This window comes from Bubalus bubalis, chromosome 4, assembly GCF_019923935.1.
Source record: "Bubalus bubalis isolate 160015118507 breed Murrah chromosome 4, NDDB_SH_1, whole genome shotgun sequence".
Taxonomy (NCBI): Eukaryota; Metazoa; Chordata; class Mammalia; order Artiodactyla; family Bovidae; genus Bubalus; species Bubalus bubalis.
Genome location: NC_059160.1, coordinates 13425826 through 13453366, shown reverse-complemented (window position 1 = coordinate 13453366; position 27541 = coordinate 13425826). Strand labels below are relative to the sequence as shown.

The 27541-nt window shown below is 55.1% G+C and overlaps 1 protein-coding gene across 4 annotated transcripts in view; it reads left to right on the top strand.

The window, feature by feature from the left end:
- TSPAN11 (tetraspanin 11) overlaps window positions 1–27541 on the top strand; it is a 64284-nt gene that overhangs the window by 25582 nt on the left and 11161 nt on the right. For all 4 annotated transcript variants that reach the window (XM_045165253.1, XM_045165251.1, XM_045165252.1 and 1 more), the window contains 3 exons: window positions 3509–3603; window positions 15727–15918; window positions 27403–27477. In XM_045165253.1, coding sequence (XP_045021188.1) covers window positions 3520–3603; window positions 15727–15918; window positions 27403–27477 — 351 coding nt within the window. In that variant the 5' untranslated portion in view covers window positions 3509–3519. The remainder of the gene's footprint in view (window positions 1–3508; window positions 3604–15726; window positions 15919–27402; window positions 27478–27541) is intronic.

Sequence of the window (27541 nt, the reverse complement as noted above, 5' to 3'; positions counted from 1 at the left end):
AATGTTTTAAAGAAAACAATAAACAGAGTTGAAGACAGATATATAAGTTCATGGTCCTAGTGAGAGTCTGATATACCTTTTTTAAGAGTTAGTAGAGCAAGCAGCGGAGAAGGCAATGGCACCCCACTCCGGTCCTCTTGCCTGGAAAATCCCATGGACGGAGGAGCCTGGAGGGCTGCAGTCCATGGGGTCGCGCAGAGTCAGACACGACTGAAGCGACTTAGCAGCAGCAGTAGCGGCAGAGCGAGCAGACATAAAATCAGTAAGACTGAAGCTGTAAAAAACACAACTAGAAAGTTTGACCTAATTGATGGCTATAGAACAGTGGCAGCTCATGGTGACAGGGTTTACCTTCTCAAACACACGGGAAACGTTCACCCAAAAATGTTACTTTAAGAAGGTGCATACACTGCTTCTGCTTCCGTGCCCTCTGCCATCAGTTAATCCTGGCAGTACCCAGCAGGGCGGGGGACTGGGAAGTGTCATCTGCTCCAGGTGTCCAGGTACCCAACTGAAATGGGGGCTTCTGGTCCTAAGGCTGAGGGGGAAGTGTTAGGAAAGCCAGCAGCCTCGGTCCTCCTAGCTCCCTTCCCCTGGCAGCTCTGGTCCCAGCGGCAGTGCATGGTGGATGAGGGCTTGGGCTGAGTCAGAAGCTCCTCGTTCTGTTACGGTTTTACCACTTATTTGCTCTGTAACTCGGACAAGTTATTTAACCTGTTAGAGCCTCAGTTTGTTTATCTAGCAAAATGAGAGTCACTCTATTTCATACCATCTCATCCATCTGGCATCATCGACTCAATGGACATGAATTTAAGCAAATTCCAGGAGGTGTTCCGGACAGGGAAGCCTGGTGTGCTGCAGTCCATGGAGCTGCAAAGAGTCAGGAACGATTGAGTGACTGAACAACAATTACTACTACTTCATAGGGCTTTTGGGTAGCTAGAACGAGATCATGTGTGTAAAGCACTTAGTCCTGGGCTTAGCACGTGATAAATGCTCAGTGTTAGCTGCACAGAGAGGTTAAGTAACTTGCCCTATGTCACACAGCCAGGAAATGACAAGGCTAGATTTCACATCCAGGCATCTGGCTCCAAACTATTTCTGATACTTCTCTGGGGACCTCTGCCACCCCCAGCAGAGGGCCCCACAGATGGTAGGGCCCCATGGAAGGAGCACACAACAGGGAGGATAGGAAACCATTAGCCATGTGACTTGAGAGAGGTTATGTTAAAATGTGTGACTTAACTCAGATGTGTGTTAATTTCCTCATTTCTTCTGCAGAAGTTTGGATTAAGTGAGCCCAGAGGTTTCTACTGACCCTGACATTCCACAGACCCTTGCGGTTCTGTCTTCTCTACCCCTAGTAGCTGAAACTTTGCCACTAGCAATGTGTGATTTTAGTTAAATCCTGTCACCTGCCTGAAGTCTTAAAAATACAGTTTCCTTCGGAGTATCCTGAAACCTCGCTTTGCAGGTCAAGAGAAGGCTCTGGTGCATGGATCCAGTGGGCCCCGGCTGGGAGGGGAGGACCAGACACAGGGAGAGGAGAATACAGACAGGAGAGGCCGAGCCCACTGGCCCAGAGGGTCCCTTCTTAGGGACCCGCCTGGTGACCTGCATGATGACTCTGTAATAGCTCCCGGGTCAGTCGCCTAGCCAACTCCAGCCACTTTTTTATAGGGCTTCCTTTTTTCTCCTTCTGTACTTTTTCTGCCACCCTACCTCTCAGACTAAATTGGAAGAAAATGGGTTTTGTCTTTTTTTAACGAGAAGACAAAGTCTTAAATTACCTTATTTGAGGTCTGCAAATAGAAATCCCAAATAAGACAGCCACCTCTTCTTTTCTCTCTTTCTCTTGCCTTGTCTCAGGAGCCCCTGAGCTTGAAATAAATCACAGAGCAGTGGCTCTGGAGGAAATAATCTGGGTTGGACCGGTACCAGTCACCGAGAGTGGGCAAGGCGGTGGGGGAAGAGCCCAATCGGACAGTGGTGGGAACTGGGGAGAAGGAGACAGAGGTGGGCAGAACCATGGCCTTGCTGCTCTGGGTCTGGAATAAAAGAGGTCCCCCTAAAGGGGCAATTCCTTAATGAGCAGCTACGTTGAGTGTTAGCGTGTGTGTGTGTGGATTCCCAGGAGACGAGGAGCCCGAGGAGAAACCACAGAGGCTGCTGTTGGAACTTAGATGCGAATGAGACCACTGGGCACAGTGACCCTTCACTTTCTCATCTCACTGACGCCAGCGCCCAAGGAGCCCACCAGTGGGCATCAGGGCTAGGGGAGGGAGCATGGCTCTGGGGCAAAGACTAGGAGTTCTACGGCTGGCATCCTGGTTTTAATCCCTGCCCCAGGTAATCAAAATAGCCAACCGAGATTTACCCCGTGCTGGGGACTATGGTCAAGCCCCTCACAGAGACCATCCCATCGAGTCTGCAAGACATCCCGCCATGCAGGCATCGTCATCATTTCCTCCTGTCCAGATGAGGACATGGAGGACAAGAGGTTCCCTAACTACCCAGATTCTCACGTGGCTGTGACAGATCAGGGTTGGAACCCAGGAGCTGGGCTCCAGAGCTCTTGTCTTCCTCCTGCCAAGCCACTCAGCCCACTGACCCATTTCCTTCTTTGGAAAGTCAATGTGCTGGGGGCAGGCGAGGTGGGCTGGGGATCATTGAGGCCCTTTCCGAGCACAATGCTCTGGTTAGAAGTTCACGCCTCACCTACGTGTGCAAAGGTCCTATTCAAACGATGCAGGATTCCACTGCAAAGCAGGTGCACTGAGTGTGTTCGTGTGAGTGTGTGTGTTGTGTGCATTCACGCACTTGTGTCTGGCAACCCTGCTGAGACAGGGCAGAGGGTAAGAGCACAACAGGACTGGAGACTTCCCTGGTGGTCCAGTGGCTTAGACTCTGCACTCCCATTGCGGGGGGCCCAGGTTTGATCCCTGGGCAGGGAACTAGATCCTACATACCACAACCAAGAACTCACATGCCACAGCTAAAGATCCCACATGTCACAACTAAAGATCCCACACATCACCACTAAGACCCAGCACAGCCATGGAATTCTCCAGGCTAGAATACTGGAGTAGGTAGCTGTTCCCTTCTCCGGGAGATCTTTCCAACTCAGGGATCAGACTCAGGGATCAAACCCAGGTCTCCTGCATTGCAGGCGGATTCTTTACCGTCTGAGCCACCAGAAAAGCCTATTTAAAAAGAATACAGCAGGAAGGTGCAAAGTTGGTGGGAAGACTTGCAGGTTAGACCTATGTCAGAGGGGGCAAACCAAGATCCACAGGCCTAGAAAATTCTGTCTGGGTCACCTCCATTGTATGTCCAGTGGCCTCTGGGTTTTTCTGTTCTTTGCTCAGGGTTGCACACCCGCAACCTCAGAGCCCCCGGTCAGACAGGCTTGGGAGCCCCTTGAAAGGAGCCTCACTGGGGAGCCTGGCTCTGGGCTGGTGAGGCTGCCTCTCTGGACGCCCTGGCCATGCATGTGTCTTCTTTGCAGGCCCAGCAGCCATGGCCCACTACAAGGTGGAGCAGGATGACTGGCTGACCGTCTACCTGAAGTATTTGCTCTTCATCTTTAACTTCTTCTTCTGGGTAAGTGCCCCCAGCACGCTCCCCGCTACCCCAGCACCGAGTGAGTCAAGTCATCTTTGCTGTTTTGTGAGTTATCGCTCTGGCATGGATTTTTTTCTTTTCCAAAGACCACTCAGGGGCAAACTCTACCTGCTTGAGAGCAAATGTGTGCATTTATTACTGAGAGGGAACGAAAGTCTCAGTCCACAGGTTGGCGTGGGCAGCGTCATGGCCTCTGAGAGAAGGATGCTCGGCCTCGCTTGTATCCCAGCCTCCTCAGCCCACGGGGTCCACTCTGCCTTCCCAGCCATATCTCGAGGTCCCGGGGCCTGGCAGGAAGTGTGACGGCTTCTAATAACTGCTTCTTTGTGTTTGAAGCCCATTTGCCTCTTATGACTCACATTCTCCAGGCCCGAGGCAGAAAGATGCAAGTCCTGGGGTGGGGTGGGGTGGGGAACAGCAGGGCAGGGGGCAGGATGCCTCTGTGCTTGGGGAATGGTCTTCATAGTTACCCCGCCCCAGGAAACTGCCCAGACTAGGTCTTCTAGGAGCAGAGGAGTCTGTCCACTTGAGACAACTCTCCGGGTAACTGGGAGCAGAATACCATCAGGTGCCCAAAGTAGCCAGATACTGGAGTGTGTATATCACTTTGCGAGATGGTCTCACTGGACCTGGAGGGCTAGGGTGTGGGCAGCGTGGGCAGCTCTGCTGTGAGCAGCTCATCTGTGCTGTCTGAGGCTGTTGTTCATCAGTAAGTCGTATTCGACTCTTTTTGCGACCCCATGGACTGCAGCATGCCAGGCTTCCCTGTCCTTTATTGTCTCCTGAAATTTGCTCAAACTCTTGTCCATTGAGTCAGTGATGCTGGCCAGCCATCTCATCCTCTGTCGCCCCCTTCTTCTCCTGCCTTCAGTGTTTCCCAGCATCAGGGTCTTTTCAATGAGTCTGCTCTTTGCATCAGGTGGGCAAAGTATTGGAGCTTCAGCTTCAGCGTCAGTCCTTCTGGTGAATCCCCAGCTAAACAAAAGTTAGCTCTGCAGTGACAAACCTGCATTTTTGCCTGAATAATGTGCTTGTTCCCCATCCCTCCTGCCTGGAAAAATCTTTCATGTTATACGTCTCTAAGAGCTCCTTTTCAACTGCTCGATGGGACGCCGCCTAGATTCAAATCAACCTCAGATTTTGTTCACATCAACCTCAGATTTTGAATGTGCCTCAGTTTATCTTTTATTGGTGTGTTTCACAGATGCCCTGAAATGGTGTCTGTATGTAAAGTGCTTGATTCCGTCTCTGCACACAGAAGGCACTCAATAAATGCAGTATTTTGGATACATGAGATGTAGAAGGCCCCAAATACCACCAGATCAACCTGCCGATGAGGCTGGGCTAGATTTCCTTGTTACCATGGCAAAAGATGCAGTCTTGGAAGCATCTCGGAAAGGCAGAGGCAGAGATAGGCTGTGTCTGCCTTTTCGGTCTTTCACTCAGATAAATGAAATTGCTTTATATGGGGAAGGGTCCTGGCGCAGCAGTTAAGATTTGATGCACACACTGAGGCAAGGTTTCAAAGAGTCTTGGAGAGGAGACATGTGATGCTATCTATTCAGAAGTTGAACAATCTGATACCTGTTTAAATGCAAAGTTCCTGAAACAAACCATAAACTCATTTTATTTGCACCTTTTATCTTCCTGGGCAAGTGTTTCCTGGAATAGTGAAGTTGTATAGAGGAAGACAGTAGAACAATAAAGTCATGTGGATGTGATCAGTATGCTCTGTGGGTGTAGACACTTCCGATTCCCAAAGATAAATCCAGTGGGGTGTTTAGGATACTCGCTGAGTGAGGGTTTTTTTTTAAAGAAGAAGTATGCTTTTCCTAATCATGAAAGTCTGATGTATCTACTTTAATAATCTTAAAATACTGAAAAATATAAATAAGGAAAAATTGTCCCAGTATCTTACTGTCTTGGGCAGCTGAGGAGCCTTAACAAAGGAGCATAAATTGGGTGGCTTCAGACAACAGAAATTTGTTGTCTCATAGCTCTGGAGGCCAAAAGTCCAAAGTCAGCTCCCCACACAGACCTCCTGCTCTGAGTTAAAAATACCCCTGCCCGGGGGGTCTGGCTGAACACGGCCCAGCCTCCAGGGACCCAGTCAGCCAAGTCTCCTCCCCATGTAGGGGATGGTCAGTTTCAAAGGTTCAAGCTTTGAGGTTCTGGCATCTGTCCCCCGGACTCCCTACCATCTCAATAGACATGGGACAGACCCCTGGTCTTTCTTCTCCCACGGCAGAGCCCAGCCCCATGCATTCGGCGGCACACAGAGTCCCTGGGAATTTTCAAGAATTCTCCAGGGAGAGATCTTGTCCTCGAGGACCCCTTCTACACACCCCAGAGTCCAGTGGCTGGTCCTCCCCTCGGAGCAGCCCCTCTTATAAGACGCATATCAGAGCCAGTGTCTGCACTGTGGGTGCTCTCCACCCCCCAGAGATCCCCACCTCTTCCCCCTTCCCCATAGAATCTGTGTAGAGCACCAGGGAGGGTCCCCAGATACCCCCCATTTGCCGTCCACTGCCCCTCCCCGCGAGAAGGCAAGGCAACCCACTCCAGTACTCTTGCCTGGAAAATCCCATGGATGGAGGAGCCTGGTGGGCTGCAGTCCATGGGGTCGCACAGAGTCAGACACGACTGAAGCAACTTAGCAGCAGCAGCAGCAGCCCCTCCCCCCACCCCAAGCACAGCTGCGGAAGGTGCCCTAGATGGCAGAGGCAGATTGATTGGGGTGAACACTCCAAACACTTCCTTGTTAGAACAGTGATCCTGCCCCGTGCATCTCCCTGGTACACCGTCCAGAGCCGGCTGGGAGAGAGTAAGAAAGCCCAGGTTCTCCTAGTGGGAAGATTTGTGGGGACTCCCCTGGATAAAGACCTTCCGTGGATCATCCCTTGCCATGCTCGGATCAGCCCTGGTGGCCGTACCTCCGTTATCCTCGTCACCAACAGGGAGCAGGCTCAGTCAGTTCAGATTCCTCCTTACTGTACTGTGATAAGCAAGCTGGAGCTGACATCCAGGTATTCTGGTCAACGATAATTGAAAATCCAGTCCGTGGCATTTATTAAGCAGATGCTAAGTGCCAAGCCCTGCTGTGGGCCCTTGGAGTATGTCTGTGGACCAAGCTTCCTGCATCCGTGGGGCTCACAGCTGAGGGCTCCCTGGGCTGTGCTTCCACCTGCGTCATCCTAGATAACCTCCCCATGCCCCGGGGCTGTGAGCAGCTCTGTGAGAGCCCCGGGTTACCAAGGGGGAAGCCATCTGCCCAAAGCCCCAGAGCTGGAGGCACCTCTCTCCGATCCCTGAGTTGAGTGCTTGACCATCGGCTCTGATGTCACCCGTTGCCTCCAGCTCTGAGTCCTGCATGTTCCCGGTGTCCTGGGGGTATGTGCTAAGTCGCATCAGTTGTGTCCAACTCTTTGCAATCCTATGAACTGTAGCAGGCTCCTCTGTCCATGGGATTCTCCAGACAAGAATATTGGAGTGGGTTGCTGTGCCCTCTTCCAGGGGATCTTCCCGACACAGGGATCCAACCTGCATCTCCTGTGTCTCCTGCATCAGCAAGCAGGTTCTTTACCACTAGTGCCATCTGGGAAGCCCATGAATTAGTGACACAGTAGAGCATGCCAGGAAGACTCAGGCTCAAGTTCCAGCTCAAATTCAGAGCCTATTGTTTACTGTCATGGTGCTGTGGACTGAACTGTGACCCATTGGGATTCATGTGTTGAAGCCTGAATTGTCAGTGAGGCTCTATTTGAAGACAGGACGTTTAGGAGGCCTGGCATGCTGCGATTCATGGGGTCGCAAAGAGTCAGACATGACTGAGTGACTGATCTGATCTGATCTGAAGGTTAAGTAAGGTCATAAGACCTGCCTCTTGAGAAATCTGTATACAGGTCAGGAAGCAACAGTTAGAACTGGACATGGAACAACAGACTGGTTCCAAATTGGGAAAGGAGTACATCAAGGCTGTATATTGTCACCCAGCTTATTTAACTTATATGCAGAGTACATCATAAGAAACACTGGGCTGGATGAAGCACAAGCTGGAATCAAGATTGCCAGGAGAAATATCAGTAATCTCAGCTATGCAGATGACACCCTTAGGGCAGAAAGTGAAGAAGAACTAAAGAGCCTCTTGATGAAAGTGAAAGAGGAGAGTGAAAAAGTTGGCTTAAAGCTCAACATTCAGAAAACGAAGATCATGGCATCTGGTCCCATCACTTTATGGCAAATAGATGGGGAAACAGTGGAAACAGTGACAGACTTTATTTTGAGGGCTCCAAAATACTGCAGATGGTGATTGCAGCCATGAAATTAAAAAACGTTTACTCCTTGGAAGAAAAGTTATGACCAATCTAGACAGCATATTAAAAAGCAGAGACATTACTTTGCCAACAAAGGTCCATCTAGTCAAGGCTATGGTTTTTCCAGTAGTCAGGTAGGGATATGAGAGTTGAACTATAAAGAAAGCTGAGTGCTGAAGAATTGATGCTTTTGAACTGTGGTGTTGGAGAAGATTCTTGAGAGTCCATTGGACTGCAGAGAGAGCCAACCAGTCCATCCTAAAGGAAATCAGTCCTGAATATTCATGGGAAGGACTGATGTTGAACTGAAACTCCAATCCTTTGGCCTCCTGATGTGAAGAACTGACTCATTGGAAAAGACCCTGATTCTGGGAAAGATTGAAGGCAGGAGGAGAAGGGGACGATTGAGGAGGAGATGGTTGGATGGCACCACCAACTCAATGGACATAAATGTGAGTAAGCTTTGGGAGTTGGTGATGGACAGGGAGGTCTGGCGTGTTGCAGTCCACGGGGTCGCAAAAAGTCGGACACGACTGAGCGACTGAACTGAACTGAACTGAAGGTCATAAGAGGCTTCCCAGGTGGCGCTAGTGGTGAAGAATCCACCTGCCAATGCAGGAGACTTGAGTTCAATCCCTGGGTCGGGAAGATCCCCTGGAGAAGGAGTATTCTTGCCTGGAGAATCCCACGGACAGTGGATCCTGCCGGGCTACAGTCCACAGAGTCACAAGGAGTCAGACACGACTGAAACGACTTAGCACGCACGCACTCACAGGAGATCATAAAGGTGGGGTCCTAATTCATAGGGTTGGTGGCCTTAAGTGGAGGAGGAGAGCACGCTCCAGAGGACACGTGAGGACACAGTGGGAAGACAGCTGTCCGTAGGCAAAGAAGATCCTTACCAAAACTGAATCAGCCAGCACCTTATTTTCAGGACTTCCCACCTCCAAAACTGTGAGAAATGGAAATAAATTTCTGTTTAAGTTGCCCAGCTATGGTGTTTTATCATGGCAACCTTGAGCAGACTAAGACATTAGGCAAATCACTTCATCCCACCGAGCCTCGCTGTTTTCATACGTCGTGTGGGACTACCAGTACCTGTAAGAATTAAAGATTAGTATCGAGGAAAACATTTCTCTCTTATTTCTGGCACATACTGGGTGCTTAGCTGCTCTCTGTTGCTACGGTGATTAGACTAAGGGGTCTGCCTCACCTCCAAAAGCTTTCTGTGTCCAGATCTCTGAGTCGATGGCTTTGGGGATCACGACCCATGTAAGCAGTTCATGAACGCACAAGAAACGCCTCCATGAAGCTAAACTTACCTTTACTGTGTGCTGTGCACTCGTATTTTCTCCTCTGTTTCATAGTGGGTGTCCTGTTCTGCGTTTTAGTGCAGGTTGCTGTTGCTCTTGTTGTTTAGTCGCTAAGTCCTGTCCAGCTTTTTGTGACCCCGTGGACCTCAACCCACCAGGCTCCTCTGTCCATGGGATTCTCCGGGCAAGAATACTACTGGAGTGGGTTGCCATTTCCTCCTCCAGGGGATCTTCCCGACCCAGGGATCGAACCCATGTCTCCCATGCTTCCTGCATTAGCAGGTGGATTCTTTACCACTGAGCCACCTGGGAAGCCCTTTAGTGCAGGTTACATCCATCCCACCAAGTTTATCTCACAGCCCTGAATGGTTATGTCCCAAAGTTTGAAACACCCAGAGCAATGGGATGGGGGTTGGCGGGGGGGAGATTCAGGTGCCAGTTATGCAGTGCAAGGTCTTGATGAGATTTTAAACCAAGCCTCCACCAGCTGCCAGCGCAGCACAGTTTGAGGGTTATAAATCATCTCACTCTCCAAAAAGATCCTACAAGCACTCTGTAATTATCCTCACTCCCGTTCTGTAGATGATAAAATGTCAGCTGAGATGATTCCCAGAGGTCAGTTCTGGGCTTTCTGACTCTGAGTCCGCTGCTCTTCCATCTCCATAGACCACGGATATGTAACCACAGCCTTAGACCCACCTCGCTGATGCCCTTGTGAACTCCCAAATGTCCCCAGGGGTCAGGGTTGAACCCGGATTAAGATGTGTTTTGATGGCATGGGCAGTTTAGACACACAGAGTGCGAAGAATATAAGCAAAACTGAAGTAGCATGGCAGTACACACTCACATTCTACATCTAAGCTCTGCCCCACCTCCAGACCCCTACCCCCACCTCATCCCATGCCTGTCCCCCACCCTTCACCATCACCTGCCCCTGACTCCCCCACCCCACCATGCAGTTCCATTAATGCAGAGTTGATCATGCCCATCTCACCAGCAGGATACAGCTCTGGGTCAGGAACCAAAATGCCAATGCTTTCATGATCCTAAAATGAGCGTGACTCAGGCTTGCTAGGAAATGCTTTACTCGCCCTCCTGCGTCCTACACAGGTCCCTACAGTTCCCATCCCTCTTGCAGTGTTGCTCTCTAACTTATTGTTTTAATTAGCTGCTTGGCTGTGTTAATAATCAAGGCTTTCCCAGCCTCTCAGGAGCTGCGCAGGCTGGGAGAACCGGGGAGCAGCAGCTCCCTTCCCTGGAGAGGCGTCTCTGCTCCGGAAGCTCTGTGCTGTCTGGGGTGCTGGCTGCCGTGTGGGCATCTCCCTTAGGGGGCCGTGGGGCTCGGCCTCCGGGAAATTCCTGGGATCCCCTGAGAGGACACGGGCCAAGGCGGGAGGCAGCTGTGATGGAGGACTTGCCCAGCCAGGGGGAGAGCGGCGTCTTGAGAGCACCCCTCCAGGGTCCTCAGGGAAGGAAGAGACTCTGCTCACCTCCCCGCCAAGAGGAGAAGCCTTCACTGCTCACCATCACCCCCACAGAATGAGGCCTGTGCCCACCTCCTGAAGCAGGCCATCTGAGGAAGAACATGAGGGGCCCCATGGCTGGTGTTTCTGCCATGTCCCATCTTAAGATGCCGAAGTCATAGGACCCCATGGTGCCTGGGCATCTGCCTCTCTGAGCCGCAGCATCTGCTGGGGGACAGGCCCTGCTTGGGGCGGGGTTGCTCATCTGGTCTGCCCAGGGCCACGGTGGGGAGGCTGGTCCAGGAGGAAACCTGGGGTGGCTGCTCTGAGCTGTCCCTGATGTGGCCCAGAAACCAGACAGTTTGCTTGGAGGAATCCACGCCTGAGTCTGGGCTGGGGGCCTTGGGTGCTGGGTGCTGGGGGCGATTTTTCGGTGGGGATCCCAGCTGGTCAGCCCTGGAAGCACACACACTGCATCTGGAATGAGCCAACCAGGAGGCCATACAGGGTGGGCTGTTGTTGTTCAGTTGCTAAGTCATGTCCTACTGTTTGCGACCCCATGGACTGCAGCACGCCAGGTTCCTCTGGTCTGCACTATCTCCTGGAGCGTGATCAAACTTACGTCCATTGAGTCAGTGATGCCATCCAACCATCTCATCCTCTGTCGTCCCCTTCTCCTCTCACCCTCAATCTTTTCCAGCATCAGGGTCTTTTCCAATGAGTCGCCTCTTCGCATCAGGTGGCCAAAGTATTGGAGCTTCAGCATCAGTCCTTCCAATGAATATTCAGGGTTGATTTCCTTAAGGATAGACTGGTTTGATCTCCTTGATCTCCATGCTGTCCAAGGGACTCTCGAGAGCCTTCTCCAGGGTGGGGTGGGGGGACGAAAAACCGTGGCAGCACTTGGGGGGGCAGATGGTGAGCTAAGAGGCCAGAGGGGGACAGGCCCCTGCTGTCCCTGCAGGAGAGTGAAGAGTCCAGAGTGACCCTGGGGGGCTGGTTGGTTTGGGCAGTGGTGGTCCCGTTGATGAGGCTGCCAGGGGTGGGGAGCGTGGAGGACAGAAGTGGTTCTGACTGGGTGAACTCACATCCAGCTCCCAGTCCTTCCAGTCCAGGTGGAGCTTGGCCCCTGGAGGCCTGTAGCAAACACTTAAGGGAGAGGACAACACTGTCACCTGTGCGATCCCACTCCTGTCCGGGGTCCCTCCACTGGGACCCCCACCATCCTGGGCCTCCTCCACTGACCCCAGCACAGAAAGCCTTTCAGCGGCCACACAAGACAAGGAAAACCTGCAGTAACTTTTCCATTCTGCCTGCTTTCCTTTTCTGCCTGCAGCCTGAGGTCTCTCCAAACCAGCGTGTACAGCCACTCAGGCTAATCCTTCCCGTGATGACAAGCGACTTTTTGGCCATGTTTCTCTTCTATAAATGGGCCGTTCCTAAAATTACACGGCCTGGGTGCCCTGCCGCCCCTCCCGGCCTGTGTGTGTCCTCGTGGGTAAGAAGGCCAGCTTCACCCTCTGCAGGGTTTTTCTGGCTGATTGGCTGCAGGCTCTGGTTTTGAAAGATGTACCTAATATTCCACAGGAAACCAACCCAGTTTCTGCAAAGAGCCAAATGTTGTTGGATCAACTCTATGCAAATAGCCGTCTGCCCAGCTCAGCAGGGTCATTTGGCTCCAGCCCCAATCATCCTCCCCCTGGGCCTCTTCCACTGCTCTTTCTGCTGACCCGACATCTCAGAACTGCTTGGTGAAAGCTATGAGTGCTCTGGGTTTTTTTGTGTGTCTTTTGGGCTTTGGGCCACAAGATATATGGGATTTTACCTCCCCGACCAGGGATCAAACCCACTCCCCCTGCCTTAGAAGGCAAAGTCTTAACCACTAGACTAATCAGGGAAGTCCCTAAAGATGATTTTCTAAACAGCCAACCGGATCCCAAGGAGGACACCCCCTGGAGGACTTGAAACCCACTCCGTGTCCCCAGCAGACGCATGGGATACCCCAGGGGAGGATTGGGGGTCCCACTGACTCGGACTCACCTCCTGATTTCCGGATATCAGAACCAGTCTGGGTTTGTTGCTTTCCAGACCCAAATCAGGGCACTGTGTCCACCCAGACCCTCCTGTGTGGGCAGGGGCCTGCTTCCACCGTGCCTAAGCTGCGGCCCCACCTGCCTTGTGAGACCCCAGCCCATCTGTGACCGCATGGTGCGCTCTTCCTTTAGGGGTTAGTGTGCTCCTCCCCGGGAGCACATAGTCTTTTCCTTTCTTGCATAATCTGATTTTCATCCCTTTGGACCGAAAATCCTGCTCCTCGTTACCCCACCTTATACCCCAAAGCTCCCATCACTGAGAGCACCCTGACGCAGACAGGGAAGGAGGTGGGCAGTCCAGAGCCTGGCCAGGCGCCTCCAGATTGTGGCCCAAAGGGAAGGTGTTCTTGGGGTCCTGCTCGGGGAGCGGGGACAGAACACTGACCCCTGTTAACAGGAAACTATGTAATGGTTCTCAACTGGAAGCTATTGGAACTTGGTAAAAGAACCATGGCAGTCCCACCCCCAGTCACCTGGGTGATGCTCCGGGGTCCCCAGGCAGTGCAGCCCGACTGAGGAGCGCTGTCTTAGAGGATGAGAGATGGCGGGGGCCCCCAGAGGCATCTACGCTGGGGTCGTTGTCTATGCAAGATGGGACCACGACCCCTGAAGCAGGGCACGTTAGTTCATGTGGATGGCACTTCTCTGGGCACTGTGTGCAGAGCTGTTTACCAGATTCTCAGTGGGTTCCATGTCCCCCAGCAGACTAGGTGTCCCCGGGGCAGTCCACACCCATCCCTTTGGGTGGTTCTAGATCCAATGTAAGCCTGTGGGGTCGACAAGCCTCGTGGATGATGTGCAGGTTTCTCTAAAGACCCTACAAGTGCTAAAAGTTAGAGCCACTCAACGTGGTCACGTTGGCTGTTTCGTGCTGCTCAGAATCTCTTCTTGGTAGTAGCATGTGCCTTTGATTAATAAGAAATGAGAAATGAATTATCACTTAATACACTGCGTTTGGTAGACAGGAGCCCTTCAAAACCTAAGACCCCTGGGAGAAAGTCATTAAAGGGGCCCTTGGTGATTAGAGGTTGGGAACCCCTGGCCTAATACACCTCCATTGTTTGAGAGATGGAGACATGAGGCCCAGAGAGGTTCAGGGACCATCTTTAGGTCACACAGCTAGTTATGCACAGCTGAGGCCCTCAACCCCAACCTTCTCAGGTGGACTGTAGGGGCAGAAAGAATATGTGCTGAATATTTTGCTGGAAACCCTCACTTGACACAATCCCGCGGACCCAGTTGTAGGAAATCCCTTACTGGTCACGGAGATCGTGTGGCCAGAGATAGCCCATGCCCTCAGAGGACTGGAAAGTCCGTCATAAGCCAGGATTTCATCAAATCTAAGATACCATCACTTGGAAGATACACCCTTGTTTTCGGTACAAGGCAGGAGTGCTGCCAAGTGTGGTTGTCAGGTGCCATCAACCGTAAGGTGTATCTTGATCTTTGTTGTTGGTGTTCGGTCACTCAGTCGTGTCTGACTCTTTGAGACCCCAAAGACTGCAGCACACCAGGCTTCCCTGTCCTTCGCTATCTCCTGGAGTTTGCTCAAATTCATGTCCATTGAGTCCTTGATGCCACCCAACTATCTCCTCCTCTGTCGTCCCCTTCTCCTTCCTCCTTCAGTCTTTCCCAGCATCAGGGTCTTTTCCAATGAGTCGGCTCTTTGAATCAGGTGGCCAAAGTACTGGAGCTTCAGCATCAGTCATTCCAATGAGTATTCAGGGTCGATTTCCTTTAGGATTGACTAGTATGATCTCCTTGCAGTCCAAGGGACTGCAAAAAATCTTGATCTTAGAGATGTTACAGTGTGGTAGATTCTGCTCAGAGCTGGTTCTTTTAACCTGCTGGAGGTGCTAAGGGGGATAAAATGGTCCTTAGAAGGAAACACATGTATCTGAAAAGCAGGAGTGAGTCAAGAGCCTCCCAGCCCAGTGTGTGCAGTCCCAGGATGGCATACTCGGATTGGCCCTCAGCAGACCTGGATCTACGTCTCAGTCTTGAAACTTGAGGGCTGTGCTCGTGAGCACATTCTAGTCCCTCCAGCCCCCGTTTCTTCATGTGCAAAAGAGGGGAAATGTGCGCTCCCACCTACCTGCCCTGAGCCTCCTGGACTCTTGTAAAGCTCGGAAGAGGACATGGGAAGTTGAGTCCTAGAGGTGCCTGGTGCAGACTCATGGTTAAGGAACCCCCACTTGCCCGCAGAGGTCTCCGTGCGGCCCCTGGAGGACACACACACAGGCACACACACTCTGCCCGGCATCACAGGAAGGGTCACTGAGCCTCACTGTAGGAGGAACAGGGCAGGTGTGTTCCCAGGGCCCCTTCCTGGGATCAGGGCTAGAAAGGATCAGTCAGCAAACAGGACTCCTCCCCTCCTGCTCAATGTCCTGCTGTCCCAGAGCGACTCCAGCCTGTGGGGCATGCGTCCCTTCTGCCGAGGGGGCAGCACGGTTGAGCCACAGGCCAGGGCCCAGAGCTGGAGCCAGCCCTGCCCCGTGTCTCCCGTTAGAGGTGGCCCTCAGGCAGCTCCCCTTCTTCTGGGGGCTTGTCCTCCATTGGTAGAGTGCAGGGAAGAAGCCCAGTCGTGTGGCCCCCCCAGGGCGATGAGAAGGGGGCTTGTGAAAGCGCCCCTCTGGGGACACAAGCGGCAGAATGGCAGGAGGGGTCCCCACGACTGAAGTGTCCCTGACTCGTGACAGAGATTCTCGGGCATCGTGGTGGGAAGCAGGGGACTGGGGGGCCGGACCCGGATTCTTGCCCTGTCCCTGCTTCTCCCCTCGACCATGGACAAGCCTCTGTTTCCCCATCTGCAAAATGGGCAGCCAGACCCTTCCCCCGGGCCCCTCCAAGGACCAAGCGAGTGGATGGGCGAGAAGGGTCCCTTGCGGAGTGGGCGCTCAGACCCCGTGTCCCGCAGGTGGGGGGCGCCGCGGTCATGGCCGTGGGCGTCTGGACCCTGGTGGAGAAGAGCGGCTACCTCGGTGTCCTGGCCTCCAGCACCTTCGCCGCCTCTGCCTACATCCTCATCTTTGCGGGTGCCCTCGTCATGGTGACCGGCTTCCTGGGCTTCGGCGCCGTCATCCGCGAGGACAGGGGCTGCCTCTCTGCGGTGAGTGCCTGCCCGCCAGCAGGGCGGAGGGGGCCACCCGCCCCGGGGCCTCTGACCACCTGTTTCCCCCCTGACCCCCCGACCAGGCTCTGTGCTGAGAGCCCCACTCGGGGACACCAGCCCCGGCTCTGAGGCCTGCAGAGGGCGGGCTGGGGAGGGGTGGGCGGCCACGGGCCGGCTATCTGCCACCGTCTCCAGGTTCTTATTAGGACCTAAGCCAGGAGGACACCTCGCTGGTGGTGGCAAAGCTGCTCCCTCACCTCCTTCCCATCTCCTCCTCTTCTTCCTCTGTCCGGGTTTAATCATGGCGATTTTCAAACATAGGCTAAAATGAAAAGAACGTTTTCATGAAGCCCATCAACCAGACTCACCTCCACCATCTCAGAGCCAATCCTCTCTGCCTGCCCCCTCCCCCACCCCTGCCCTGCCCCCACCCGAGACCCCAGACAGCAGGGCATCTGTCAGTGCCTCAGGGTATACCTCGAAAATCAGGATTCTCTTTTTAGAAAGGGTAACGACAAGACTGTTATCACACCTAGAAACCATTAAGAGCCGATCCTTAATATCATGAAATAACCAGGCAATTTCAGATTTCCCCCGTTGAGCCATAAGCTATTCTTTTTTTTGTTTTTTTTTTCAGTTTATTTGAATCAAGATGGAAGTGAGGTCTGTGTGTTAAAGTCGGTCGAGTGGTCCCTCGGGTCTCTCTCGGTCTCTCCGCTCCCCATCAATCTCTGACTCTTCCTCGCAATGTACCTGCTGGAGGAAGCCATTTCATTGATGGCTTTGCTCCCTCCCCATCTGGCCTTTCCCATGCCATCCTGATGATGCTCTGGGAGTTGGACGTAGAAGCTTGGTCAGACTCAGGTGGGGTCGTTCAGGCAGGTGTTTGTTTCATGGGTGAGGTGGGCACAGGCTCCTTGACAAACACTCCTTGGGAAGCTGGGAAGAGCGCCCCCCCACCACCACCACCGCTGACCCTGAGCACCAGGAAAGGAAGTCAGGGCTATACCCGAGGGGGCAGAAGCCGGAGTCCCACTCTGGACTCCCAGGCCTGACCCTCCCTCCCTCCCTCCCTCCTGGGCACCTGTGGGCAGATCAGGCTCCCTGGGGCCCGGCTGGCGTCTCCCCCTTCATGTCCCCAACCACAAGCCCTGTGTGGGCAGTAATTAAGAAGTGTTAGTCGCTCAGTCGCATCCAACTCTTTGCAATCCCATGGACTGTAGCCCACCAGGATCTTCAGTCCATGGGCTTCTCCAGGCAAGAATACTGGAGTGGGTTGCCATGCCCTCCTCCAGGGGATCTTTTCCACTCAGAGATCGAACCCAGGTCTTCTGCATTGCAGGTGGATTCTTTACCATCTGAGCCATCAGGGCAGGGGAGGGAAGCTGCAAAACATTCAGACATAGACAGGAAGGGTCAAGGCAGATCCAGTCTGAGTCTCAGTGAGGAACCAGGTTGAGCTACAGGAATCAGGTGACGAGAAGAAGCCTTGAGGTCAGTGCCCACCCCCCCGCCTGTCTTTACGTGCCCACTGCTGACCCAGCAGCCTGGGACTCACACATCCGACCAGGGAGAAGAAGCTCCGTCCGGAGGGGCTGAGCCCCAGGCCTCTCTCACCAGCCGTAACCTAGTTTTAGCTCTGGATGCAGCAGTGTGTGTGTCCAGGCTCAGCGGGATGGCTCTCCCTTGCCTGAAAGAAATTCTTAGTTCTGCTCTGAGGATTGCCCAGAGCAAGGTGCAGGCCATGTGGATGTGGTTCCTGGCGGGGGGCGGGGGGAGTGAAGGCCCACAGGGGACCAGCCTCCAGAGCTTGGCTTTGACCCAACCTTTCCTTCCAGCCATAGGACAGGGGTGCCCTGAGCCAGCCCATCCCCAACAATGTCCCCCACGCTGGAGTCCCAGCGAGCCTGCTGATGCCCCTGATCGGAACACTGTGAGCTGGATAAGAGAGAACACAGGGCCTGACTGAGTGACCAGGGATGCAGTGTGATGGGGGCAGGAAGGTCCAGCTGTGATGGGACAGAGGCTCACAGGGGCTGAGGCTGCTGGGCTCTTCCCCTTGGCATCCTTGGGGACCAGAAGAGAGCCAAGGGGTCCGTAACCGACCCGCCCAGCGCTGACCGCAGCCTCCTCTTTCTACACCGTCCATCTGTGAGACCTGTCCCACCATCTGGCCTCCCCAATCACAGCCAGACGATCACATGGTCTGAGACCTGCCCTGGGGAGGTAGGTGGGGGGCCAACCATGCAGGGAAGATGTGGAGACCCAGGAAGGCCAGAAGCTTGGGCCTGTGGCCCCGGAGCACACCTTTCGCCCTTCTGAGCTTTGGAAGGTCAGCAAACAGACCTCTCATCTCCCTGGGCCTGGGGGCCACAGGGGCTGCTGGACAGGCTGCTATGAGATGCCATCCTCCTTCTCAGCCCCACCTTGACCCTCCTGCCTGCATTCACTTCCATCCTCACAGAACCGATGGTCTCTTAGCCCCAGCATCACTAACCAGACACTTCAGAGAGGTGTCCACTTGAAAGTGAGGTCAGGAGAAAGTGCCCTTGTGCGCGCACACACACACACACACACCTATCTAGGAATGTGGAGCCCGGGGCTTACAGACAGCAAACCTCAAAACTTGGTGTTTTCTTTCTTTGCTTTTCCCTGCCCGACCTTTGAAAGGGTCCAGTCTGGGGACTGAACACAGGTGAGGGGGCAGACCCTGAGTCATCCACCTGTTGGCCCACAGCCCCTGAATTACTGAGCATCAGAATGTTTTAACCAAGAAGACAGCTGTCAGACTTTCTCTGGTTAACCCAAGTAGACATTTTAAAACCCAGGCTCCCATTTGGAGGCAAGCGGGGATGCTTAAGGCAGTTTAAAAGTGTTCTGTGGTTTCTGGAGTTTCCTTCCTGGTTTCATTTCTTCTCTCCCCCTCCGTGTCTGACTTCCTTTTGAAGCCTTGAGTCAGCTAAAGGAGAAGTGCAGTGAGTGGAAAGCGGTCCCTGAAGAGGAGAGGGGGAGATGAAAGACCAGGGATCTGAAGAGTCTACATCCAGCTTAGCTCAGGCCGAGGAAGGGGCCCGACATCAAAAGCTCCCCTCGAGCTGCCGGGCGAGGGCCAGCCGGCTCCCACGGCATCTGTCCCGGCCCGAGCCCTTCCTCCAGCACATCTGCAGCCCCTCAGAGTCACTTTCCCCAGAAGGAAATGTTCATCAGGGACAGGAATAGTTCGTCTTCGCTGGTGCCGAAATCATGATCAGCGAGAAGTCGGAAATCTGCAGAAGGGGAAAGGGAGCAAGATTTAAATTATTCACGCCAGCTCTTCTTTTTTAGCGCAGCCTGCGTGAATGAGCCGGGTCATTCAGGCCAGCCCAGTCCAAGATGATGACCAAGACAGATGCTACCCTGATCGAAAGCAAGGGATGTTTTTAGAGTTTTGAATGTGGGCTCTGAACGCTCACATCTTCAGTCAGATGAAGATGAGAATGGGTGGTTCAGGCTCAGCTGGGTCTTCATCACAGCTTCTTTTATACTTAGGAGAGGGAATTGAAGGAAGAAGTTCTAGAACCAGTTTTGAAAATGAGGGGACCCCAAGTTGCAGCGCTTCCATTGGGCTTCATTACCCGGGCAGTCAGGGCTGGAGTAGAAAGTGTCTTGGAAGTCACCTGGCCCCTCCCGGCCACCTTGATGTCCCCATCCCCATACGGGGGGCTGGGGGGAAGCATGAAGAGAACAAGACAGTATTTTAGGTCTTAGGAAACGAGTCACCACATTATATAAAGATCATCAAGTGTGGCTATAATTATCATTTGCATCACCGGCACCAGCTCCTTTGAGAAGGAGCCTAAATAAATTGCGTTATTCTTAGGGCCATGACTCCCAGGGTCCCCACATCTTGGCTGGGCCACTCTCTCAATAGAAGCAGGGGACAGGGTGGCAGAAAGGGTGCCTGGATCTCCATGTCCAGGGTTTTGACCATGTCCTCCCCAGGCTAGTTTCTTTCTTTTTTTTTGGAGGAGTGGGGCGGCCACCCCATGTGGTATGTGGGATCTTAGTTCCCTGACCGGGGATCAAACCTGTGCCCCTTGCATTGGAAGCATGGAGTCTTAACCACTGGGCTTCCAGGGAAGTCCCTCCCCAGGCTGTTTTCTCACCCACTCCTTACTTTGTCAGGGCCCCACCAGTCACCCAGACAGGTGGTCACAGCCTCGTCCGTTGGTGACTTTCTGATCTTGGTGTCACCGCCTGTGTGTGTCAAAGGAATGGGTCCTACAGCCGAGGCCTGGGGAACCCTGACTCTGCCCCGTCAGAGAGGACCTCTGCTTATCTGCTTGATTTGGGGCAGTGGAGGCGGGGAGTGAGCAAGAGGACCCTCGCCAGGCTCTTGGGGAATTAGGTACGAGTAGCCCCAGGAGCCATCCAGAAGGTGCCCCATGCAGTCACCCAGGGCCCCAGTCTCCCAGCTGGGGCCTGGGCTGAACTTGGCTCTGCACCACACCAGGACAGCACATGGTCGGTCGCCTGCGAGACTCAGCCCCTTCCTTTCAGAGCCTCCTGTCAGCCTCCTCCTTGCTGGCCTTGCTTAGGTTAGGGGCTGCACAGGAAGGGGCTCCCTGGCGGCCAAGGCGTGAACCACCCCACCCGCACCGCAGCCCCAGAAAAACAGACTTGCCCGAGGTCACACGGCCATCACCCTGGCTTGGTCCAGGCCCTTCCCCTGTCCCAGCCGCCTCTGTCCCCACTTCCTGGAGGGCTCCCACACAGGGAGTGGGTACTCAGCTTGTCGTGACTCGGGGTCCATGGATGGCATTCTGGGTGCAAAGGGAAACACAGAGGTGAGGACTAGGGGCCGGTCACCTGGCTACCCGCCACCTGGCCCACCAGGAAGTGGGGGTCAGGCTGCAGAGCGCTGGGGTGCAGGGGTCAGCTGTGAGTGCACCAGAGAAGGGCTTCGGCTGAGTTGGAGATGAGTCTAACATAGTTGGGGCTTCCCAGGTGGCACTAGAGGTAAAGTACCCACCTGCCAATGCATGAGATGCAAGAGACGGGGATTCAATCCCTGGGTCGCAGGTCAGGGGGGCTCATGGCAACAGTTGCTATGGGCCTCTGTCAGTTCTGGAGATGACCTTGGTGTGGCACTCTGCACCTGTGGCCTTGGTCTAGGGCTCTACCCAAACCTTATTTCACAAGCAAGTGCCCAGCAAGGATGGCCTGGCGAGGGCTGGCCGTGGAGCAGAGCTGATGTGGAGAGGAAAAACTCCCCTCCCAGCCTGGCCCTCTCTCTGCTCCCAGCCTCTCAGGCCAGCTCGGGTATCAGCATCAGACAGGAACCAGAGCACACCCCGGCGTCCTGCAGAGCAGCCCCCGGCCCGGTGGAGTCACTGTGGCTGGGCTGGGGCCAGCAGGGTAGAGGTCACCCTCATCCTTCCAACAGTGACATTTTGTTACTGGAATGGCTCCAGGCTCCAAAATCCACATCCTCATTTTTCTGCACGAACAAGTAGGCAGCTGCGCCCCAAGCCCTGACTGCCTCCAGCCGGCAGTTAATTGCCAGCAAATAACGTGGCCTGAGGTCACTGCTGCTCAAACAGCTGGCTCTGTCTTTTCCGGTCCAGCCTCTTTGGCTGTTCCAAGCTCTCTGACCCTCCCATGGCCATGATCAGATCACACAGCCAAGCTGGGGGCTGCGGGCCGGCTCTTCTTCCCGAGACTTAAGCCCAGCTGCACCTGACTCTGCTCTCTCCCCACCGGAGAGAGTCAAGACTGTCTCTGAGTTAAGCCGGCCAGTATCTCCACCTGCCTGGACACCGAGCCAGCTGTGGCTTGGTTTCCATCCCTGACTGTGCTGATGGTGGAGGAGACAGAGGAGAAAACCTTTGTCCAAACCCCCGTCTTTGTGGCAGAAGCAGTCCCAGGGAGAAATTCCCAAAGTCCAGTGGTATAACATTCTTAAAACTGACCTCAAGGACAGCACCAGCTGGACTAAGTTGCCCGGTCTCGTGGGCACCAGTGAATCCACCTCAGAAACTATATCTGGGGTTCGGCTTGCCCCAGATACAGGCAGGGTAAGTCCATCTGAAAACCCACTTGCTAATTAATCACCTTAATGTCACAAGGAGGAATATTTTTGCATGGTTCCTGTGGAGTCTCTCATTAAAGAAGGTATCAGATTGGTTCAGAAAGGGTTGTGCTGTTTCAGCTTCATTTGGGATCCGTAGCTTTAGAAACTATCCACCTTTTCTTCCAGTGCAAACTACTCCATTAGAGAATTAAAGAAAAAAAAAAATGTTGGTAGATGGTACAGGGTGGAGGTGAATGTTTGGGTCCTGTTCTGTCTTAGCAGGCTGGTCCATTCTGTGACTAGGCTCCAGTCTGGCGTGTTTGGAAGGGGCCTGTCCTAATGGAGGGCTCTGGGGCAGAGGTTCCTAGAGCTGTCCTTGGAAATCTCATTACTGGTTTCTATCAGACCAAGATTTGGGGGGTCAGTTCTGGAAGGACGGGGGTCAGGGCTGAGTACAGAATTGGGAGGCGGTCACAAAACTCAGCAAGGGGTAGGGGTCTGGGAGGAGTGGGTGTGGGTGCGTTCCTTTCACCCTGCGGAGCAGGGGGACAGGACGAGATGCAGGTCAGAGCCGGAGGGCGAACATCGCTGGGGGTCGGACAGGCCTGAGTCCCGGGAGTCAGACGGGGTCAGGAGGAAGGGTGTGGTTACAAGGTCACGGTCAGGACCTTCTGGCTTGGGGAGGGCTTTGTGGAGGCCTTGCCTGAGCCCAGACTAGATGGCGCTCAGCTGCACGCACAGATGTGGTCAGGGCAGCAAACCCACGCAGGACCAGCAGAGACTGAGGCACGCCCGGTGTGCGCACGAGGGGTGTAGCTCAGCTGGGCAGTCACTGGACTCGGAGGGTCAGGCTGGGCTGAGTAGAGTGAATGGGACGGACGTAGGCATCAGAGCCGTGGCTGTGACTCCAGCCCAGGCGTGAAGGCTCAGGGCCCCTTAGGGAGGAGGTGGCCTGCCCGGAGGGGCCGTGCCTGGCCTGCCCGGAGGGCGCTGTAGGCTGGGGGCTGAGTGGTGGTTGGAGAGAGACCCTCCTGTGCCCAGTTTCCCCTCTGCCTCTTGTCACCACCCTCTCCTGATGCCCGGCGTCCCCCTAACCCTGGCCCCCCACCATGAGCTCATCCAGCCCATCCGCCCGCCGCACCCCCCCATGCCATCAGCCATCGAGGGGAGCCAGTGGGGTCAGCACCAAGCTCTGCAGCCGGGATCCTGGGGTCAATTCCATGCTAGCGGTGTGACCTCGGCCAAACTGTAGCCCCTCCACACGCATATGTGACGCTGGGGCCACAGAGCCGTGTGACGAACAGGGTCGCGCAGGGAGCACCTGCTGTGTGTGCTTGGGGAGCATCTGGGTGGATCAAGCACAGATTCTGCCCAGGGAGAGCTAATTTGGGGTTGCGGGGGGTGTTGTGGTATAGAGGATCCTGCCCATCGCTCCCATATAGAAAAACCGCCTTTCCCCTGCTCCTGAGAAGGCGGCACCCGTGAATAGTTAATTCTGGGGGCCCCTTGGGGATGGTGGGCTTGGGGTCCATTACGTCCTGACTCATGTTGAAATGTGACTTCTGCAAATGACTCACAGGGGATCTGAAGAACATTTTACTGCCTTTTGTTAATAATTCCAAACTAACAGCAAACCAAATTTAAAGGAGACACACTGTAGCTTAAGGACCTTCTTCATGCTTCCCAGAATCAAGCACTATACACAGACCTTCCGGGCCAGCCCTTTCCCAAGGACCCACCTGGGGACCCCAGAGTGTCCCCCAGACAGCAACATCTTCTCTGCACTCCAGGTCCCAAGGTGCCCTCAGCTGACGCCATGTGGACATCCCTCATCCTGCCCTGAATCATGGTCAGCAACGTTCTGCTGTGAAGGTGCCCTCCCAGGCAGGCGCAGGGTAAAACCCCTCACCTGCTTCTGTCTGTGTTGTTTCAGGCTTCTCAGGGCCCAGACAACCTTCCTCAGACGCGTTTTTGCCATGTCTCCCATAGTACTTAGAGGCACACATGCAAATCAAGTCCCAGCATCAGCCTCAGAGCCTGAAGGTAAATGTGTGAGTCAGGGTTTCTCAGCGGCCTTGGCACCAGTAACATTCAGGCCAGATCATCTTTGCCATGGGACCTGCCCCATGACCGTGTCCCCGGGGCCTCTACCCACTCGAAGCCAACAGCACTCCTTCCCCGAGTTATGACAACAAAAAAAACGCCTCCAGACATCGCCAGTTGTCCCGGGGTTGGGGGGGGGCATAATCACACCAGGTGGAGAAACTTTGGCATAAACTAAAGCAACAATTTCACGCCATCCGCAGATCAGAAAAGGATTAAGCTGCTGCCCCCACGTGTGGGCTGCCTGCTGCGGCCAGTTCCCCTTCTCACAGGCGCGCTCAGTGAGAAGCGCACCTGCAGGCCTCCTTCTGGAGCTGTTTTCCGAGCCTGGCGACCCAGCTCTGGACCAGGCCCTAAGAAAGAGCCAGAGGAGCCTAAGAGAGGGGCCCACTCCCCCAGGGGCTCACGGCCACCTGGGGAGAGTGCGGTAGCGCTGATGCGGCCTCCAGGGAGCGGCGGGTGAAGTCGCGCCCCTCACCCAGTGGAGGCCACTCACTCACTTGTGGACTCCTGCCTGAGGACCAGGAGGTGGGCAGGGGAAGCCGCAGTGGAGGACCAGGGCCCGGTCAAGGGGAGAAGCAAAACAGCCATTGTTGTCAGGAAGCGAGGCAGGTGAAGCGCTGAGGCGCTGGGGCTGGGACCCAGGGTGGGCTCTTGGTGGGGCTGTGATGAGCTGCATGTGGAAGGCCAGGGAGGCCTGGGAACAGGGCGAAGAAAGACTGGGAGGCTGGGCCTGGATTCAGGGACTGTCTACACAGACTTCTGTGCTGTGGGAGTGCTAAGATGATGTGGCTGGACCCGGGGAGTCAGGGCAGGCGTGGTGGAGTGCGAGACGGGGTGCAAAGGTGAGGCGTGTTACAGCTCATGGCCCCCAATGGCAGAGCCCCCCGCCCCAGCCTGGCCCCTCATGCCCAGGCCGCAGCCAGCCCCGCTCTAGAAGCCAGGCTGCCAGGCTCCCTGTGTGGGAGGATCTCCGTGCAGGAGGGTCCCAACGAGCACGACCCTTTCCCACCCCAGGGACTGTCACCCTGAGCTGTGACTCAGGGCCTCCCCCGCGCAGGTGACACGCCTGCGACCGCCAAAGCTGCTGCCTGGAGCCGGCGCCCTGCTCCCTGCCACCCCGCCGCTGGCACCCGCTGTCCATCCCCTGAGCCCCGGCTGGGCCCTCACTCCCCTTGCAGAGGCATCTTCACATCCGGGGCACCGGTGGGAGGGAGCCTGGAAGCCTCTTGGGAACACTCCCCTCCCTCCTGACAGCTCTCTCAGGTCGCAGGTAGGGTAACACGTTTGACACCCGCTTGATGCCTCAGGGCGGTTCTGAGTGACTGGCAGGTACACATTTAGCCTGCCATCGCGTCAGGATGTGGCTGGGTCCCCTCCCTCCCCATCAGCCCTCCGCCCCAGCCCGGCTTCGGGAGCAACTGTGGCAGTGATGTCCCCGGGGCAGCACAGTCCACCCTCCCACACGACCCGTGGCTGGAGGGGCGCTGGACCTCCCAGCACCGAGGGCCCCGGCGTGCACTCAGGAAGCCTGGGAGCGGTCACTGCGAGTAGGGGCCAGGTGGCAGGAGGGTGGTCTCGGTGCCAGGCAGGCAGGGCAACAGGGGCTCTCACCTGCTAGAGGAGGGTGGAGGGGGTGGCAGGCTAGCGCCGTCATCCCAACCACTGGTTCAGCCACACAGGCCTGGCTGCCTGGGTTTAGGGGGGTGGGGAGGCTGGTTCCAGCCCCCACTCATTGTGCCACATCATCGCTTCACAAAAGGCACCAGGGCCCCCCATGTGGAAGCAGCCAGTGGCTGAGCCTGGACTTGAGCCTGGACGTCAGCCAATATCCCATCACTGCTGCTTGGGTTTCCAGGCCCTGTATCCAGGCCCCGTATCCCAGAGGTTCCTCTAGCAGCAAGGGCGCATCCACAGACCTCTGAGCAGCCTCCAGCCTGACCCTGGGGGTGGGTGGAGAAGGGGGACCAGGGACCCCTGCTGTGCTCTTGCCTTGGGCCCCACCCACCCATACTTGGGGCCCTGCTGGCAACTCTGATGCTGGGAGGGCGGGACCCAGGAAGATGGCTGTGGGGAAGGGGGTGATCTACTCAGCCTGAATGGAAGCCTGGCTCTCAGTGGAAAGTTATTCCTCTGTGCCAGCTGCCCCAGGGGCTGGGAGGTGGTCAAGCTAGCCCTGCAGCCCCGTGGACCAGCATCACCCCAGAACTGGCCCCACGCGGGCCAGGCCCTGCGTGGTCTCCTTCCCACTTGTACCCCTTCCTGCCCTCCTCCCGTCCCCTGCCTGATGCATGCTGGTTCCCACATTCACCCCCAGGCTGAGCCTTCCCTGGAGTCCAGTGACCCAGTGGCCGATGGGTAGGCAGATCCCCCCGGAGGAGGAGGCAGCACCAGTTAGGGCTGGGGGAGCGGCCCCTTCCTGCCCATCCTCCCTCAGCCCCCCTCCCTGTCCCTCCCGGCCACATGGGTCTGGCAGGCAATCCCGACCCCTTGGCTCCTGCAAGAACACTGCAGGACAGGCAGTGACACCAGGCGGGGGTAGGAGAGGGGTGCAGACCCATCCTCCCGCAGTCACTGCGAGTGCGCAGCCTGGAACCCAGCCGGCAGGGCTGTGATGTGCAGAGTGGTGCTGAGGGGGGTTTAGAGCCCTGGCAGGGCCCTGCAGGGCTGGAAAAAGACAAGGCAGCACCTTTCCCAGGATCTCCGCTTTGCTGTTTCCCAGCTTCAGCTGTTGCTGCCCAGCCGGCCTCTATATACTCAGCCTTGCCTCTCTCGCCACTCCCTGAACTCCAGCCCCACCTCCCCCGAGCGCTGTACACCCTCCAGGCTTCCCCATGTTCTCCCCTCCACCTAGAATGTGCATCCCTTCTTCACCTGGCATCTCATTCTCAGAGATACTACTCAGGTGTCACCTCCTCCAGGAAGCCCACTCTGACTGCTCCCTGCAACCTGGGCCTTCCATAGTTTCTAGAGCTTTCCCCATAGTAGCATTTATAACACAACGTCGTGATCACATACTTATCTGTCCCCTCCACCAATAATTGAGGGCAATAATTGCCTTACTCTACCATACCTGGCACATGGTAGGTATTTAACCAACACTGGTTGTGTGGATGGATTAACTAACGGATAGCAGATCAGTGCATGAAGGGTTGAGAGGGGAACTCCAGGCTGACAGCCAGGAGAGGTGGGTGTGTCCAGAAGATGCTGTGAGGGACGGGGGGTCCCCATTGTTCTGGGGAAGTGTTTGTCAGGGGTCCTGAGGGGCCAGCTGGCCGCCCAGGCCTGACCCTCCCCCGGCGACTGCCTTCTTTCCTTGCTTCTAGTATTTCTGCCTGTTGCTGGCGATCTTCCTCGTTGAGCTGGTGGCAGGGGTCCTGGCCCATGTGTACTACCAGAGGGTGAGTGGAACGCTGTCCTTGTCTTTACCCATCAGCACCCCCAGGAGGGACCACAGTGGGAGGG